The following is a 20,513-nucleotide window of genomic DNA, read 5'->3' as shown; positions in this document are numbered from 1 at the left end:
ATTAAGACGAACCAGAAAGGGGGCATGAGGATGAAAATGGGCATTTTAAACTTCCTAAATGTTCTTATTTGTTTCAGGCCCAAGAGCAGGGTGTTTTTCAGGATAAGAAGAGAACATAACCCAGACTGGATGAATGAAGACTAGAAAAGACACGGGGACCTGTGAGCAAAGTTAAGCATCTCTTTATTTTCAAAGCTTCAGGTTAGCTACGAGGAAACCTGAAGTTTGTACCACCTCTTACTCCTACTCCTTCAACTACTCCCAACTGTTTAACAGTTTCCTAGACCCCTTCTGAGACAGAGAATATTTCGGAAGGAGATCTGTCTTGTTTCCAGTCAGAGGTCCCTTACGTGCTGCCTTTAGGGCTATTCAAGAGTCTAACATCCCCATTCAACCATGGGGGAATAGGTGATTGAAAACAGACATTTTAAATGCCTTTATAGGATGACACCGATGGCAACAAGGATGTCACTATACCTTCTGAGGCAGCACTAAGAATGGATCTCACAGACCTCTAACGACAGGTACATAATTGACCAAGGGTCCCAGCTACTGTGCTCTGAAGTCCATCATCAGGTTGGCACCAATGGCTGAGGATACTAAGGCAAGTCCATCCCAGGGAGTCTCAGGACTCGTCTGATAAACAACTTTGGTTCAAGGATACACCACCAGTTTTGCTAAGCCTTCCTTAGACTGCACAACAATCCTGGAGCTTCCACCCAATCTTCCTTTCCTCTTTCTTTCATTTGTGTTCAAGTGTACATTTCATACCTCCCAGCTTCACAGCCAGAGATCTCCCCATTTTCTCTTGTAGGCATTTCTTCTAATAAAATTCATACACATTTATTCCCCTCTTGGTATTTACTTTTCAGACAACCTGGAATAACACACTTTTAAACTAACAAGAATAAGATACATGCAGATTTGCAGTAGACCATTTCCAAAAAGCTCGATGTAGTTTAACAGATGTCATCATCTCAAACTGGTCTTATGATGCGTAGATTATTATTATTACCAGATTTCATGTGGAAAATTACATGAAAGAAACCAGATTTTAAGATAAAACTATAGGCAGCAGAAATCTAAAACAAAATCTCAGATTTTACAATGTTTAGTTTGGGTTTTATAACATCTGAAAATATAGTATTTTTATTATAAAAAAAGTAAACTATGGGTAAAAATAAATATTGAAATAATCCCCCCTCCCCAATGTTTTCTCTTTACCATCACAACTTCACATCTCTGTATATGAATTAGGACCAAAACTTGATGTCACTGACTTTTTCTAACCAAAACGCTAGAAACTATACATCAAGATTAATACAATCACCTTCAAAGTAATGACATAGAAATTATTCTCATGGTGTATGGAATATATTTAGAGGTTAACAAACACACACACACACACACACACACACACACACACACACACACACACTACATATTCCCTTTAATGTACATTTGGTTTTTGAAGCAAACAAAAGGCATTTGGAGCCACAGCTGACAAGCAAACATGTAACCTGATAAGACACTGTGCAGGAAGGACACAGAAGTATATAGGTACTAAATAGACATGATAATAAAGAAGAAATACCAAATATGCATAAATACTGTTGGATTTTCAAGAAAAGATCATTTTAACTTCCTGTGTTCCTAACAAGGTAGCATTAAAGATGATATACATGTATTTAGTATAATGATTATTTTCCTGGGCCACTTCAAGCTTCCAGTTTCATTGAAATTGTAATTTTGCATAAAATATCAAAGAGCAAATCAGTTATAATATTTAAAAGACATAAAATACTTAGTCTGTTCATTCTTCTATTATTTTCTATTTCATCTCTAATAATAATTTATGTTATAGATATAATTTCAATTATGCTAATTAGAGATATTTATTTGCATTTTCTAGAGCTTACCATATCAAGATACATAATAGATTCATTTTAAACTCACTGTAAAAATGTAATAAAACTCTCCAACTGTGATAAAAAAAATTCAAATGAATAAAGGGCAATTTTTTAAAATTTATAATTATCAACGAACTCTTTTAATTTGTTAATGTTAAGTGGAATGAGTCAGAACTATTAACTTAAAGCTATACAACTGTTATTTGTTACATCTTAGTAATTATTCGAGTTGAATTTTTCTTATGAAATAATTTCTACTGAGATTGCCAATCAATGTTTAAAATACAGTTTTTATACTGGACACACATAAGTCCCAAATATTAATGTAGTCTCTGATGTAAGACTTGAATTCACTCAGGAAAATTTGATGCATTGTACCTGTTCATCTATATACATAGTAATGGAGATGTAATCAAATAAGAAAATATTAAAACCCCCAAATTTGGATAGATTGATTCACTAAAATGTCAAAAGAGAATTACATGAAAGTTTAAGTGTTAACTTTTCACACTATCTTAACATTTAAGTTGCTTGTAGATTTTATTTACTGACAGTGTACATGGAAATTAGCAAATTCATATCTTTTCTCAGAAAGATTAAATGCTCCTGCATTCCAGGAAACTACATGAAAATCATTTCCCCCTTTTGTCTAGCACCAATTTTGTATTAAAATTTCATTTATAGACTATGCTGTCAACTTCACAGCATGAGCTTTGGAGAGAAGAAGGCTTGCTTTAATAGTTCTTCATTACAATATTTCCTACAGAATCTTATGATTAGCTCACTTAGGGTTGACATTGTAAACTACAGTTTTTCCTAGATAAGGGATAACATTGTTAGCATTTCTAGAATTCAGAAAAATAATTCTATTCCTAGAAAGTCAGAAAATAAAAACAAGATTTAGTAGTTATTTAAGTTCAAGTAAATTTTAATATTTTTACTATGTTAGCATGTTTTATAACGTTCAGATTCAAGTTGCATGTAAGAATTGCCTAAATTAGGAAATTTATGAAAACGTATCATAAGTATTTTTCAGAAAATTATAATATGATTTATTCTTTCAAGCATATAATTTATTCCCCAAGCTGTCTACATCAATAAAATGATTTTAAGTTTTGACCAAATTTTTTTCCATTATATTGTTATCAGGTAGCTATAGTTTGTTTACTACCAGACCCAAGTGAAATGTCTTAATTTTAAAATCAGTATTCATTGTGGTTTTATAATATAGTTTTAAAAGTAAGTTCCTTACTTCTTCTTGTGCCTTATGGCGTTCCTTTGCTGTCATTGAAAGAATGACTTTTTCAGTAATTTTCTCTTTCTGTTCATCCATGGCCAGGTTCAACTAGAAAACAAATAATTAGATTAGATAGATATATATGTAAATAGATAAAATAGGCATATATTGACACCTAATAGCAACATTTATCCAAACAATTAATTTACCATACTCATAGAAGGTAATTTCAAATTAATTTGGCACATACTTATGTAAAAATGAACTGCACTGAGATTAAATAAGTTGAAAGTTCATTGTTATATTTGAAACATTTAACACTGAATTTTTCACTTACACTTTTGCTGTTTTTAAATTTACTAAAATATGACTCGGGAGGGAGTCCTTAATTGCAGACATTTGACACTGATGAATAATACCAATTAAATGCATTTTATCAAAATGAGCATAGCAGTTATTTTTTTTTAATTAGGATGATATTTGCTATTAAAGTCTTTTATTGCCAATTGGTAATAAATTGGCTGCTGTTATATCAGGATAAGAATTCAAGGGCAAAAACAAAAAGGATTCAAGGGCATAAACCAACAGCAAATGTCAACTGAAACATGCTAGCATGGCGTAAAATGGTTTACACTATTTCACAACAAAGGATAATGTTTCTTAAATACCTGAACAGTCACCTCTGACCTGTTCCATTTACAAAGCCAGATAAAGATCTTCTACTACTGCCACAAACCCTTGTTATACAAAGGTGAATGTGGCCCACTCTGTATTTTTTATAAATAGTCCTCATGGAAACAAAATGCTATTTTCAACAAAAGGAAAAAGCTAAACTCATACAATAATAGTCACTCAACAAATTGGCATTACTAGAAAGAAAGCCTGATACCGAACCCTCTGAACTGGAATCTTTAACGGTTCTTAAGCAATGGATAATGACCGTGTTTTTTGCTTTGTTTAGTTAGCGTTGTCATTGTTTTAAATAGGCTCTCTCAACTGTATGCCTCACAAATTATGTCTTTAGCCCATACTCTGTCTGAAGACCCACTCTGAAACTTGGAATAACATGGCGGGGTGTGGTCAATAATCTGGCCTCCTCAATCTGACTATACATATATGCGATGTGAATGGTATCAAACCTGTGAAATCTTCATCCACTGATATGTGACATAGCTCACTATATCAGAGATTTTGTTTTGGTAGAGGAGAGAGGCCCAGGAATCTTTAGGTGATTCTGATGACCAACCTAGATAAGGCGTTAACAAATATTTCTGTAAAGGGCCTGATAGTAAATATTTTAGGCTTGGTGTGTGGGGTACGGGTGGGGGGTGAGGTGGCAGCATATAGACTCTGTTGCAATTGCTCAGCTCTGACCTTGTAGCATGAAATAGACAATACATAAATGAATGAGTGTGGCTATGCCTCAATAAGACTTAAAAACCAAACAAGTGGCAGGCTGAATATGGACAGCAGGCAATGTTTGCCTATCCTCATCCTAAGTTTAAAACTACTGAAAACAAGTTTTTTTTCAAAATCATGTAATATACAACATGATGACTATAGTTAACAATGTCATATGGTATGTTTGAAAGTTTCAAGAGAGTAGATCCTAAGAATTCTCATCACAAGGAAAAAAAACATTGGGGTGTTCATTTTTGTGTGTGTGTATCTATATGAGATGATGGATGTTAACTAAATTTTTTGTGGTTATTTCACAATATTTGAAAGTCAAGTCATTATGCTATACACCTTAAAATTACACAGAGCTGTATGTCAATTATATTTCAATAAAACGGGGGGTAAATATTATGTAAGACTATTCTTAGGATCATTCTCCCCAAGGAATATTTTTTCCTGTGCAAAAGTAATACAAAAAACATAATGTTATAAAAAGTCAAATATCAAACTGAACTTCCACACATGGAAGCCTATCTGTAAACTGTGGTACAACGTACTGTGCCAAGTCTCCATGGTAATTTTTTTATTAGGGGATTCTCATCTCAGGAAGAGATGAGTACATTGGAGAGTGACATCTACTCTTTACAAAATTAATTTCCAAATGCAAAAACATTCACAGCAGACATTATTTGAAGGGAGGCAAAACAAAAACAGAGCCATGAAACTCTTTGATGCCACAGTAAAGTCAGATTCTAACAAAGTCTCCTGGGGCCATGACATTTAGAACTCCTTCTAAGTAACTCTTTAAAAGGTGGGAATTCTTTATCTTTGAAAGTGTCACAGTTGGAAAAATCCCCTTCATTCTAATACTTAACTTCTAAAGAAGTACTATACTAATCTACATAAACTGAGGGAAAAACATATCAACGTTACTGAAAAGCATCATATGTATAGTACCCAAAAGAGATCGAGTAAGATATTGGAAATTCAATGGTTAACAAAATATAAGGATACACACATGAGGCCTTTTCTGCAAACACCAGCCATTCCAAAAAAGAGACGTTTAATACAATTATTTGGGGAAAATTATTGGAAGTAGAAAGTCAAATTCAGAGAGTGCATTTTCACCCTGAGGTATTAACAACATGCAGTGCTAACAGCATCTCTCCCTCAAATCCCACGACACAAGTCGGATTTTTCTCTCCTGCCACTTTGGAGGAGTGCATCCTGTTTCTTCATTAAGACAAAACTAGATACTTTTGATTTGCTGTTCTTATCTCAAATATATGAAAATTTTCTTTTGTCAGTGAGTTGGAAATTTCTGCAGCTAATTTTTCATGCATAAAGAGGTTGTGTGTGCTAAGTGCCGTTCAGTTGGCTCTAACTCCTGGCGACGCTACGAATGAGTAATGTCCACAGTGTCCTGTCCTCAGGGTGGAAACTTCAAATTAACTTCAAATTAAAAATCAAAAACAAACAAAAAGGATGAACCTTGAGGGCATTATCCTAAGTGAAACAAGTCAGACAGAGAAAGACACAGGCTGTTTAAAGGCTAATTGTATAAACACTTTAACATACAGTAAGAGAAAATAAAATCTATTTTATAGGAGAGAATAACTATAAACTCTAGAGTCCAATCATTAATATCTTCAGAAAAGGTACAGTAATCAAACAAGCTGGTGTGTTCTGTCTACCTAATTCATATTGACATTCCATTTAAGTATTAGCCAAAGAAGGAAGAGACTGGTAGTCCAACTAAAGTCTCAGTCTTCTGAAGCGTAGTTCTGCGTGTACTTTTCTCTGTATTCAGAAGAATAGCTAATGATTCAAATGTGAAGTATATGATGTGTGGTGCGTATAAAGTCCTTAATAAATCAATATAACCCAACAAGAAAATTGAATCTATTTTTCTAGCAGAAATCTAAGTTTTTAACCAGTAAATAGTGATTTATTAATATATTATGTGATCCATATTTTACATGAGGATCAATATAGGCAATACAGGTTGGCATAAACAACAGGACAATCAGCCTTCATATATATTGACAAGTTTCCCAATGGTCTATTAATATACAAAAGACTGGGACAAATTACTTATTTATATATACAAAACACGATTATAAAGGCCAGCTGCAGGTATTTTTTTGGAAAGTGCATTTTAATAAGGTCCTATTCAGTTAGGAAACAAATGGGCAAGAAGTAGTTTGCACTACAGAGTTTAGCGCAAGAGCTTTCTCTTTTTCTAACCACGAAATCAATCATTTGTCCAGACTGTGGGAGTCAGAGTTAGTTACTGAAAAGAGCTCCGTATATAAACAAGTCAATAACTCATTGTGTGTTATTGTCCAGCTGAAGAAGTCGGCTTTCAAAAAGCTGCCCCTGCTTCTCTCAGAATGAATGTCACTGTATTCAGGGGCTGGAGAGAGTCCTTTGTTTCCAGCCATTGCTGGCTGCCATTTATGTATGGGAACAGGAGGTGGCTGTGAGGAGCGTGGGGGAAGCCACTATTTGGTATCATGGATGTCCAGGAAAAACTCTGAATTTTGTCAACCTAAGTAACTTGTGTCTGGAATTGCATTAATGGAACTGATAAGGAGTAGCCACACACACACACACACACACACACACACACACACACACACAAATATTTGGTGAAGGAATTAAATGATAATATAAGTTTGTACCATTTTAAATTGGATCAGGCTGATGTTTTTGGTTCCCCACCTGTCAACAAAGATGAAACCAAAAATATAGGCAATGGTTTGAAAAGTTCAAATGCATAAAATCAAACTGGTGAACAGGTCAACATGTCAAATCAATGCTATCTATTCCTGCCATAACTAGTAAGGGTGATTCCTGGGACTCTCAAATATGGTTTGCAAAGTGTGTGTGTGTGTGTGTGTGTGTGTGTGTGTGTGTGTGTGAATTTGTTTAAGGAATGATTTTATGTGCTCAACACTTGTGATACGTTAAAGAAATATGAACTATTTTTGACTTAAAAATTAATTTAAATATCCTTTAGAACTGAACTGAACCTGAAGTTTGTAAGATATAAATATTATAATACTCTTATGTATTTCACCCAGAAATTTATTAAAAACAATATTTTTTTCAAAATCAAAGAAGGGACTGTGAAAAGACACCAGACCAGGACTCAAGAATTATAATTCGGTTGGGCAACTAAAAAATACATGTGGATCTGTTTAATAAATGGTCCTCGTGTGTGTGTGTGTGTGTGTGTGTGTGTGTGTGTGTGTGGAGAGGGGGTTGTTCTCTGAAATCTTTAAACAACAGCTTAGCTTTCTTTGTTTTTAGTTTCAGGTGTACAAATCAATGTAATAGTTTAGAAAGCATGGCTTAGCTTTTAATTAGGTAAAGTTGGAGTTGCAGGCATGGAGAGAGTTGGGAACTTAGAACTGAATCCAACTGATCCCATTTCCCTTAACAATTTAGAAAACCACAGCATTAAGTAATATAACATGCTTCCATGGGCAACAACTGTACTAGACCATTTTTCTAGGTATAAATAGGTTTAATAGCACAGTGCAATATGATTGAGGAGAATATAAAAAACAACAGAAAGTCACAAACAATATATGGCATGAGGTAGATCACAATTAATTGTCAAGTGGACATAAAAACAATATAGTCTACAAGTATAAAGGACAAAAATATCATTTTGTGATGGAGTGGTTGGAGATGGAAAGGCATAAAAGGTGGACAGTATCAAGCTAGGAAAAGGAGAAGTGGTCATATGGGGCAATATGATTAATAAATATTAATTAATATCACTAATTAATAATTAATTACATGATTAAATTTTGTTGTAAATACAGTTAGTATTTAGAAGTAAAGTGGCTTGACATGGCTCTGGAAAGGGAAGGAGAGAAGACAAACTGTACCTTGAAGGATAAGCAGAGAGAAAGAGCATAGTGAGCTGATCCATTGAGTCTGCCCAAGGCAATGGTGTGACAGGGAGGAATGTCTCATAGTAGAGAACAAGGACTAGCTGGTTAGTGTGACCCCATAGCTAATCTATTTATGAATTTAAATATAAGCTGGGGGTAATATGCAAAGTTCCAGTCCTATAATGAGGGCATAATTGAAGACTTAGTTCTTAGCTTTGCCTTGGCCCAGCCCCGTCTGTTCAAGCTATGGAAAGATTAACTCATTTCCAGTCTTAGAGATCCATAAGTAAATCCTGACCTAGACCCCCACTTCCAACCAGGTTATTTCACTTAAATTCCTTCCATAATAAAATGTAAGATCGCCACTTCTACACTTGGGAAGAGGCACAATCCTTAATTCAAAACTGGCTGTGAATTCTCGCTCTGCCACAAATTAGTTCTGAGACAAAGGGTAACAGTGATGGTTCACACAGGCCTTCCAAAGCCAGAGACTCCTCTCCCATCCTTGTTAGTTCTTTGAAAAAAGCTACTTTTACCACAAACTGTAGTTTCTTGAAGACAGTTGTTTTAAGAAAGAATTTATAAATGTTCATGATATTTGAAAACCAGAAAACAAAAATATCACAATAATTTAAAACATTAACATTTGGGGAGAAATCCAAGAGGTGGAATAGACAAACGCTGTGCCTGCGTTCTTTCATGAACATATTAAAATTACAACTAAATTGTAGAACAATCAATCAGGAGAACCATCTGAAGTCTAGTGAACAGAAGTCCTATAGCTAAAAATATAAAGAAGCCACGTAGAGACTGATAGGAAGGGTGGAGATGCAGAATACGCCCCACACCTCTGTGTGGTGGTTGAGAGTCAGAAGGGATATCTCAGCTGCCTTAGTTCCCCCCAAAGGAGAGAGGGATCTTAGCCCCCCCACCTCCACAATAGGCTCCCCAGCCCAGAGTACTAGTGCCGAGAAGGGGAGCCCCCACAACATCTGGCTTTGAAAAACAGAGGGATTCTGACCGTTCAAGTGGGCAGGAAGGCTGTGGGAAATCTAGACGTCCTTTTAAACAGCCTGCGCCCAGATTCACTTGCTCGTAGGCACTCACTCTGGGTTCCAGCAGAGGGATGGTGACTCGGGGGGCCTCGGAGACATATAGGGCGGCAGACTGAAGTATCTGGCTTCAGGGGGAGAACTAGAGGACTGACTGCATTTTCCCGGTGAGAGGTCCACCTTTCAACAGCTGGCAGGTGGGTGCCATCTTTCCTGTGTTGAACCTGTCCCCTCTGACCAAATCTGGATCTGATAGACCTGGTGAGTTCTGCTGCTCCACCCCCTGACTCACTGGGATCCCACCCCACCGAACTCCCCCAATGCCAGAGGCACTTTCTCCATGAGCAGCCAGAGCTGCACACATTGCATTCTTTCTTGAAAATTTATCGGAGTCTGGCAGGCCCCAAGCAGGCGGCAACTGGCCTCAGTGTGCTCTTAGACTTTTGCTGAATTGCTCCCAGCTCAGCACTGGCACCAAACCAGAATTTACATTAATTTGGTGACCACAATTCTTCTCACTCTAGTGACTCCCTGAGGTCCTGCTTCACCCAATTTGCCATACCACATCAGGAGTTATCAGTAGCTGAACCCTAAGGGAGCAGGCAGGTGGCAGCAAGCCTTGGGGTGTCCTGGTTTTTTGCGAAGCTACCACAGACCCAGTACTCGTGGCTGCCATCCTTGGTTCACAGAGTGGTCTCTCCCACACACCTCCAACTACAGCGCAGACAGTGAACAACTGAGGATCACTTTGTAGCTCCTACCAGGTGGCCCCTAGACAGTCATAGGCAGTGGCTTACTTGGGCCTGCACCGGAACGGCTCCCAAGAGGTCCCAGAACCAACACACTTGGAGGTTGGCTTCAGACCATAACTGAGCACTGGCCAATTAGCCCCACAAGTGGCACACAAAAAGGGCAGTTTCAACAGGCACTAGAGCCTGCTGGGACAAATCCCACTCAGGCTGTAAGCCTCCCACACAGCAGTGCATAAGCTATGGATGTGGACAAACCCCACAGCCAGTCAGCCTAAGGGTCAATCCCACCCACTCACTTGCCAAGATCAATTAAGGATCAACTATTACAGGAGGGCACACACAACCCACACAAGGGACACTCCTGGAGCACCCAAATCAGGTGACAAGGGAGACTGTGCCACTGGGCCCCACAGGACACCTACTACATAAGACCACCCAGCCAAGACTGGGAGACATACCATGTCCACCTAATACATAGAAACTAACACAGAGAGGCAGTCAACATGAGGAAACAAGGAAATGTGACCCAAATGAAAAAAAACAGGAGAAAACTCCAGAAAAAGAACTAAATGAAATGGAGGCAAAAAACCTACCAGAAACAGAGTTCAAAACAATGGTTATAAGGATACTCAAGGATCTTAGTGACAACTTCAACAAAGAGATAGCAAGCATAAAAAAGGACACAGAAACCATAAAAAAGAGCCAGTCAGAAGTGAAGAATACAATAACTGAAATGAAGAATGCACTAGAAGGAATCACCAGCAGACTAGATGAAGCAGAGGATCAAATCAGTGATTTGGAAGACAAGGTAGCAAAAAATACCCAATCAGAACAGCAAAAAGAAAAAAGAATCCAAAAAACTGAGGAGAGTTTAATAGACCTCTAAAACAATATCAAGCATAAAAACATTTGCATCATAGGGATACCAGAAGGAGAAGAGAGAAAGCAAGGGATTGAGAAACCTATTTGAAGAAATAATGACTGAAAACTTTCCTAACCTAGTGAAGGAAATAGATATACAAGTCCAGAAAGTGCAAAGAGTCTCAAACAAGATGAACCCAAATAGGCCTACACCTAAACACATTATAATTAAAATGGCAAAGATTAAAGACAAAGAGAGAATTCTAAAAGCAGGAAGAGAAAGGCAATTAGTAACTTATAAGGGAGCTCCCATAAGATTGTCAGCTGATTTCTCAACAAAAACTTTATAGGCAAGAAGGGATTGGCAAGAAATATTCAACGTGATGACAAACAAGGACCTACAGCCAAGATTGCTGTACCCAGCAAGGCTGTCAATTAAAATTGAAGGATAGATAAAGAGCTTCCCAGATAAGAAAAAGCTAAAGGAGTTCATCACCACCAAACCAGTATTACAAGGAATCGTAGAGGGACTTCAAGATGGGGAAAAAAAAAATCAAAATTATGAGTAATAAAATGGCAATAGCTACATATCAATCAACAATTACTTTCAACATAAATGGATTAAATGCTCCAATCAGAAGACAAAGGAGGGATGAATGGATGAGAAAGCAAGATCTTTACATACGCTGCCTACAAGAGATTCACTTCAGATTGAAAGACACGCACAAACAGAAAGGGATGGAAAAAGATATTTCATGAAAATGGAAATGAAAATAAATAAATAAATAAAATAAAAGCTGGTGTAGTAAACAAACTATACCAAACAGAATAGATTTTAAAACAAAGGCCTGAAGAAGAGACAATGAAGGACCCAGTAATCCCACTTCAGGGCATTTATCCGAAGAAACTCAAAACGCTACTTTGAGGGGATGTGTGCATCCGTATGTTCATTGCAGCATTGTTTACAATGGCCAAGAAGTGGAGGCAGCCTCAGCGTCCATCGATGGATGAATGGATAAAGAGTAGGTGGTACATATACACAATGGAATATTACTGGGCCATGGAAGGGAATGCGTTCTTGCCATCTGTAGTGCATGGATGCACCTGGACAATATGTATTGTGCTAAGTGGAGTATATCAGGCAGAGAAAGACAGATAGAATGTGATATCACTTATATGTGGAATCAGAGAACAAAATAAACAAATAAAACAGAAATAAACTCATAGATACAGAAAACATTTTGATGGTTGTAGATGGGGCAGGGTTGGGAGTAAGGGTGCAAAAAGGGGAAGGGGTTAAGAAGTACACATTGGTTGTTACATATTGTTTTGGGGACGTAGGGTACAGCACAAGGAATACAGTCAATAATATTGTAATAACTATGTATGGTGTCAGGTGGGTACTAGATTTGTTGGGGTGATAGATGGGAGGGGTTTGAGGAGAAGGGTGAAAAAGGGGAAGGGATTAAAAAGTACAAATTGGTCGTTACAAAGTAGTCATGGGGATGTAAAGTACAGCATAGGGAATAGAATATAGTGAATCATGTGATAATAACTACACATATGTATAGTGCTAAATGGGTACTAGACTAGTCGGGGGATCACTTCTTAAATTATATAACTGTCTAACTGAAATAAAATAAAAGCTTACCCACTTCTGTCCTAGACGAAATATAGGAGAAGTCTCAGAGAGGGAGGCAGGAAAGCAAAACGGCCAGAAGAATCCTAAGTTCTCCTTCTATATAGTGTGGCTTGGGGAGGGAGACAAGTGTCAGGTAAGTGGGAAACGTCCTTGAGCAGAGGGGTCTGCTGCTCCCTTTCCTTCAATATGGACCCAGGGAGGAAGTTGTCCTGAAGCAGCAGAGCACACAGCCACATTGACAAGACGGCACGGTATGGCCAGGCAGAGAGAGGCCTAAGGTTTGGCTTTCCCAAATTACCCCTGGTTTCTTTGTATCTTAGGACATGGAAGCAGCTGAGCAGTAGGCTAAGAAGTTTGCCACAGGCTATTGGCATAGTGAGGGCAATGTGGCTTTATAGCGAGAGCAGCACCATAGACCATGGAAGCCAAGGCCAAATGGGTGCCTCAAATAGACCTTGGAGGGGGATCTCTAACACCAGAGGAATTCAAGTTCAGGTTGGATCATGAAAGAAGCACCACCAGAAAAAGTGCCTGAGACAAATGAGTGGGCTACAAGTCACACAGTGCAGGCCAGAAGAGCATCCAGCAACCAGGTGAACAAGGGATGGCCTTTCATTGGCCAGCAGCTGCCATGCCAACACACACATTCCAATGGGCCAGCATGAGGCCAGGGACCCCTTACCCCAACTGAGGATGAAATGAAAGCCACACAATCCCTCCTTCTATATACTACCTGACGGAAACCAACAGGGCACAGGACAGTCTGTATGAGAGACAGAATGACCTAAAATAACTATTTAAATGATCAGATCAGACTAACCTTTAAATTGAATGGGACAATTATTTTTCCCCTCAGATCCAGAGGGCAAGAGCTCAGGATGAAAGGACTATTAGTATCAGAAAATAACTGAGTCATTTACTTCTTTGCACATAGATTGTGTACACATATGTGAAGGGGTGTGTGGATTGTGTACACATATGTGAAGGGGTCTGTTGTGAAGGAAAAAAGGCAAAAAAAGTATTTATAAGAAAGGAGAGAAATATAACAGACAGAACATTTTTCAGGGAGAACGGTAAGCTTGCACCTACCAAATTGAGGCCAATTAAAGAAATCAAAAAATCCATTTTATGGATTCTCCAAAAACTTGAGAGTGCAGCTGAGAAGAATTTGCGACAGGCTGCCTCTGTATTGTGTCTGCTTACCCCGCCACGTGAGTTAGCGCAGTCTTGCACCATCTCCCACTCGAGAACACTTCATTACTTTAGGCAAAGTAATGAACCACATTTTCTTTCACCCACTAAAACAGCTGTGTAAATCAGAGAACTCCTTGAGAACAGTAGTTAGGATTCTGGGGCCCAGAAAGGACAAGCCAGGTAGGTCCCTATCCTTATAGAACAATGTCTGAATGTGTGTTAAGCTGGGTGTGAGGCACCCTACATCTCCAATAAGCATTTTTCCAATTATTATGTCCTGCAGTGATAGGAAAATTGTTCCTATTAATCCTGTATGGCCCAGCTTTGGTTCAACCTCATCTGTGAAGCCCACTCTGGCTTTGTCCTTTCCCCATAGACATATGAGGTCAGACAATTAAGTTCGCGAACCTATCCTAGAAAAAGTGCTACATACCTCATTGCTGAATATCACTACGGTCACTTTTGAAGTCCTCCCCTTGGGAAGCTCTGCACCAATGACAGCACCTAGTCCTCCCTTCAAAGCAATTTTGGAACTCTTTTTTCTGGAATTGCCATCAGAGATGTCGTCCTATTACCCTTGATGTCCTGGATGTCATCAAAATGTCTTCCTTTCAATATTCCCTTTATTTTTGGGTAAAGAAAGAAGACATTGGGGGCCAGATCAGGTGACTAGGGAGGGTGTTCCAATACAGTTATTTGTTTACTGGCTAAAAACTCCCTCACAGACAGTGCCGTGTGAGCTGGTGCATTGTTTTGATGCAAGAGCCATAAATTGTTGGTGAAAAGTTCAGGTCGTCTAACTTTTCCATGCAGCCTTTTCATCACTTCCAAATAGTAAACTTGGTTAACTGTTTGTCCATTGGTACAAACTCATAATGAATAGTCCCTCTGATATCAAAAAAGGTTAGCAACATCGTTACAACAAGTTTGCTAACTTAATTAATTGCCAGACCTTGTATCTGAGCCAAAATCTATTGTCATATACTATAGATAGTGCCCCTCTCTCCTCCCTTCCTTCCTTCTTTTTTACCTACTATCTTTACTATTGCCAATGCTGATAGAAACAATGCACTATACTGGTTTTGGTGACACAAATATCAATTAGATGTCTCTGGACATTCAGAGGGCTCAGTCCATTGAGAATTGCAATTCAGCAGTCAGAATTTTCCTCATTGTTTTCCCAGTGTTTGTCCCTGATATAAAGGATCATGTCTTAGAATGCTCTTATATCCCCATGGATCTAACTATAACAGGAAGGCAGCAAACATTCAACAACAAATACCGGTGGTGGATTAATGATGGATGAGAATCCTCAGACTCTAAGTGATTTTATTTTTCATTAGACAACTGTCTCCTAAACTATGTGCTGGGTATAGGTGATGGGAATTCTGTGGTCAAATAATTTTCTTAAACACTAGTTAAACCACCGTAAATGGATTTCTTTATAGCACAGCTCCTAAGAGCCTTTCATATCTAAAAGATTGTTAATGACCATGAGAGCACCTCAGGAGTATCCAGCCAGATATACTTCTAGAAACGTGTCAAGACATCCAAGATTCTCAAACTGAGTTGAAGATGGTCCCCTAAGAGTTTATTTGAAAGTGAGCACAAAAGTGCCCAATACCCAAACACAAGAAGCACAACTCTGCCCATCCGTCAACAAAGCTCAACCCTGCCTACTCTGCCTCCCTCAAATTAATCTATAATTCTCACACGTAATTTGTTTCAACCTTGAAACAAATGTTCTGTAATACATCTAAAATGTAATGACAAATTTGGGGGAAAAAGAAGAAATGGTAAAACTAATATCTCTATAAACTAAATATTTTACAAAATTAATACATATACATGCATGAATCTTGTAATTTAAAAAAAAAGTCTTTTTAATATTGCTTCTTGTTACTCACCAATATCTGTGATTTACTACTCATTTTTAAAAGTCTGCTCTACGTCCACATCTGCCCCAACATAATTGTCTTTTCTATCATTTTATCTCCATCTTTATTCAAAAGATAACAAAATTTACAAAAAGAGGCCAAAAAAGATGAAATACTATTGTCACCTTTGCTTTTAAAATTGCTAACAGCCTACTGAATTTTTTTGAGAGAATGGGTAAATTAATGGAGAACAAGGGAAGCTTTATGAATTCTTATTTAATAACTGCATTAAACTATATTGCTTCTTAAAAGTGAACTGAGATGAAAGCAAAGACTAGGTAGAGATAAGGATGGGACTCTCATTGTCTACTTTGTCACACTGTTTAGGGTACTACAGGGGCATGTAACATTCAATCCTTAAAAGAGATATGTAAATGATGCATAAAGAGCTTAAATAACTTTCTCATGAACACAAAGCAAAGAAAATTGAAGAACTGGGATTCAAATCCAGGCATGTCTGACTCCAGGCCCATGATTTTTAATTATGTCTTGGATACATCAGAAAATAGGATTAAAAATGGAGGAAAAAACTAGGTGGGACAGACAAATTGGCAAATATTTCTTTCTTATTAAACCATATGATTCTGAAAGCCCAAAGTTAAAAATCAAATTTCTATTAATATGAATTGATTTTGATGATATTAATAACAAAATAAATTGCATGCAGAGACTTTATTCTAGTAGAATTTAGTTTTGAAATTTGTACAAAAAAGAAACTAGATTAAGATCCACTGTCAGCAATCATTAATTAAACATAATAAAGTCACTTAGGTAATAATTCTTTACCTAACTTTCACTTAATCTCTGAAATTATCAAAATTAACACCCAATGCTATTTTTCCATTCTGAAAATATCTATAAAGCATTCTAACACAATTAATACAACAATTAATAATCACTTGAAAGCACTATTAATAGTTCTATATTTAATAGTTTAGACCTCTCCCTATACACATATATAGAAATACAAATACATGTAAAATCTAGTTTATGTTTACAGAAATGGCATCATTGCTATATTTTTTGGCATTTTCCTTTTTTTGCATGGCAATGACTTCAAATGCCTCTTAAAAAACACCCTAAGCAGAGCTATAACTACCCTAGTATTTACAGATATTAAATGTTCATCCAACCTGATTCAAAATTTAAGTGTCATGCTTCATTTAAAGCTCTCCTCTAATGAAAATGCAAGCTAAATTTGGGACACAAGAAGTTGGGGATAGGGAAAAAGTGCATGGTCTTTTAATTTTCATACTTCCTCAGCTCTTCTGTTATTGGGAATTTTGCTCTTATTCCACTGAAGATAACTTAGGCATATGGCCACCTCCGACTGCAAGTCAGGCTAGGAGACAGTATAGTTGTGTTTGAAGGGGGAAAAGAAAGGAGAATGATTCTGTTGGAAGACTAGAAGTCTCCACCACATTATTGCTCTATACAGAGTACATCTGAGAGTGAACTAATTACGCTGAGTTAACAAGTGAATTCTACGACTATTTGGGGAAAATTCTCTTCCCCAATTTCTTTGCTTAATAAAGTTTTCTCTAACCCCTCTTCAGGCTGTTTTTCATGAAGCAGTTTGTCATCCTTTTTGTGTTGCCAGAGCAGTCTATTTATAACTCTAGCACATCAGCTCACACATTTCTTATCATTACTTGTTTACTATCTTTCCATTATACCAGGATGGGCCCAAATTCTCCACTCTGCACCCGTGGCCATCCTTGAGGTTACCGATCTTTCTCCCATTACGTTTGGGCCTGGCTGAGACATAACGATCATGACGAACCCCACCACTATGGGGCAACTGGCTGAGTCCAAACTAATCACAGGATAGCATAACTGTGAATACACTGATTTATTTGTTCTTGAGCGACCAACATTGGGACAAAAGTCCTCCCATGAGCTTTAATGTGTGAACACTGAGAGAGCCGGCCCATGCCACATCCGAAGGGTCAGCTGCTATTTACCTCCAGAATATTGTTGCCACGTGGAGATACAGACCTAAATTTTGGTTATTTTCTTAATACTGGGTCAAAAACTTTTTAAATCTTCAACAGGCAAAACCATACGTGTGGGCACTTAGGATTTAGCCCGTTTTTAAGCTCTAATTCAAGGCAAAAATCTGATCATATCACTGTGCAGTCAAAAACCTTCCGAGATTCCCCACTGTCTACTGGATAAAAACCCAAGTTCCTTATTGTGACATCATTATCTGGCTGCTTATTCCTCATCTGCCTCATGTCCCCTCTCCCTCCACTACTCTGATGTGCCCTTATGCTATGCCATAGTAATTCTCATGTTCTACTCATCAATGTCCCTACACCCTGAAATTGTGAGACAATTTCAAGATCCATTCTTTACATGCGCCATCACATTCTGAGCCTCCTCCCCCACCACTGGGTCTTACCACCATAGTTACCGTGTTATCACCAACCCTAGTTTCTGTTGTGAAATGGGAAAGTTACAAGGATAAAAAGTAGATTGCCATAACTCTAGTTTGTGTCACACACACACACACACACACACACACACACACTCTTCTCTGCTTTACCTCATCCAGGAAGCCTGCTCTGACTCATTCTCAGTCCTAGGCACAGGAGCCCACCTTTGATCCCCTCTGCAATGCTCCTACAATAATTGCGCAGGGTGCCATCCCAGCACTTAGGCAGGGAATTGGTGTCTCTTACACATGAACTCTTCCCTCAGACTGTGAGCAGCTCTCAAGTAGGCTCTGAGTCTATATTCATCTCTGTATCTCTAGTACCTGGCCCATCGTAGATACTTGACAAATACTGTTTAAACTGAATATAACTGTTTGAAGATCCAGAAAACTAAGGCTGGGATATATAGAACTCTCAAAAGAAATTTCAGAAAGGCCTAAAGTTTGGTACTGTATATATAATAGATTGTATATTATATATTAATATATAATAAACTATATATAAATATAAAATATACATATATATGTGTCTGTATATATAATTGAGGATAATTACTGCACCTACTGGAGACATCTTCATCATTCAAATCTGGCTTTTTTAAATAATAAATTGGGTGACTTTCATTACAAGGTTAGGAAAGGCTGTCAGAGAGAAGAACCCTGGGGCTGGATTTTATTATCAGCTCCATCCCCTCTAAAACCAAGAAAACTTTCACACTGGCAAAGCCTAATGTGGATTCTACTATGCATTTTTTCTTCCAAGATGTTAAGCTTCTAGTTCTGAGGGGACAGGAGCCACAACTGCCAGTTGTCATTCTGACCATAAGTGTAGGCAAATAGACACCTATTTTATACACTTATTACTAACAGATAAACTCAGAACATTTTTAAATTTAGTTTTGGTTTTCAGAATTTGATCTGGAGTCTAAGTTACTACTGTCCTGCATTTCAAACCCTACTCATAAAAAAAAAAAAAAGAAAAAAGCTAACTCTTGTTGTTGAGAGTGGCTTGAATTTGGATGCTGTAATGACTAATTTACTTATTCTAAAATGAATTCCCTGTTGCTTTCCAAAATTTTTGACCTCTCAACTTTATCTAGTACCTAAATATTTTGATTAATTTGATATTCAATATTCTGATACATCATCATCCATCAGTAGATAAGAGAGAATTTGTTGAAAGCTTACTAAGTGCCAGGCACTGTGCTCAGTGCTTTGCTTGCATTTCCCAGTTATCTGTAAGAAAAATGAGTGAGAAAACCTAAGTATCGTAGAGGGGAAGAGTAAAGTATGTTTAAACTATTTGTCCCAAAACATAACCCAAATTTTTACACATAAACTTTGAAATTTCTGTAGAAAAAAACAAATCTCTTGAATCCTTCTATTTTGTGTGCGTGTGTGTGTCATTTGCACAGCATTTTGCACCATCAACATCATTTAAAAATATTTATTGACTACTTATTATGTGTCCTAGGAAATAGTAGTTAACAAGACATTTCCCGCATGGAACCTAAAATATTATAAGGCAGACAGATGTGGAACAAAAACAGCAGTAAGTGTGATGAGCATTTTAAAAAGTGTGGTGATTCTGGGAAGAGCTAAACTAAACTCAGGGCTAGAGCCGGAAATGCTTCTCTGAGCTAGAAATGTAACTAGGCCAAAGATGGGCAAGAAGCCACCAAGTCAGGTTTGACAAAGAGGAGCACTCTAGGCAGGGGAAGTGCTAGAGTCACCTCTTCCACAAAACACTGCATACAGTGTGTTATTGAATCTTCATAATAATTGGAAAAGGAATCATTATTGCCATTTTACAGATGAGAAAACTAAGGCTCAGAGATTGGATCAGTGAATAAGATTGGAATCCTTGTCTGTCAAAATCCAAAGCTCTTCCACTATGCTTAGCACCTCCAAAAGCTGCCTGCAACAGCTAGCTCCCTATTGCACCAGAGAGTAACAAACATTTTCAGTAAAAAGACAGATAATAAATACTTATGGCTTTGTACACCAAGAGGCAAAATCAAGGATAAAATATAGGAACTTAACAAGAGAAAAACAAATTTTCAAAATTTTTTGATGAGATTAAAACTATAATAATAGTAATTGTGTACAATATTTTGTAATACAGGTCTACTAATGAGAAGAATGAAACTTTTTTGGGGAATAACATTTCACTGAATTGGAGTTC

The 20,513-nt window shown here is 37.5% G+C and overlaps 1 protein-coding gene across 1 annotated transcript in view; it reads right to left on the bottom strand.

Annotated features, from left to right (window-relative positions):
- Positions 1–20,513, bottom strand: part of DCDC1 (doublecortin domain containing 1) — a 382,228-nt gene that overhangs the window by 210,767 nt on the left and 150,948 nt on the right. The window contains exon 10 of the mRNA XM_033119858.1: positions 3,163–3,255. Within this exon, the coding sequence (XP_032975749.1) occupies positions 3,163–3,255 (93 nt within the window). The remainder of the gene's footprint in view (positions 1–3,162; positions 3,256–20,513) is intronic.

This window comes from Rhinolophus ferrumequinum, chromosome 11, assembly GCF_004115265.2.
Source record: "Rhinolophus ferrumequinum isolate MPI-CBG mRhiFer1 chromosome 11, mRhiFer1_v1.p, whole genome shotgun sequence".
NCBI classification, from domain to species: Eukaryota; Metazoa; Chordata; class Mammalia; order Chiroptera; family Rhinolophidae; genus Rhinolophus; species Rhinolophus ferrumequinum.
This window is presented reverse-complemented; position numbering and strand designations above follow the sequence as displayed.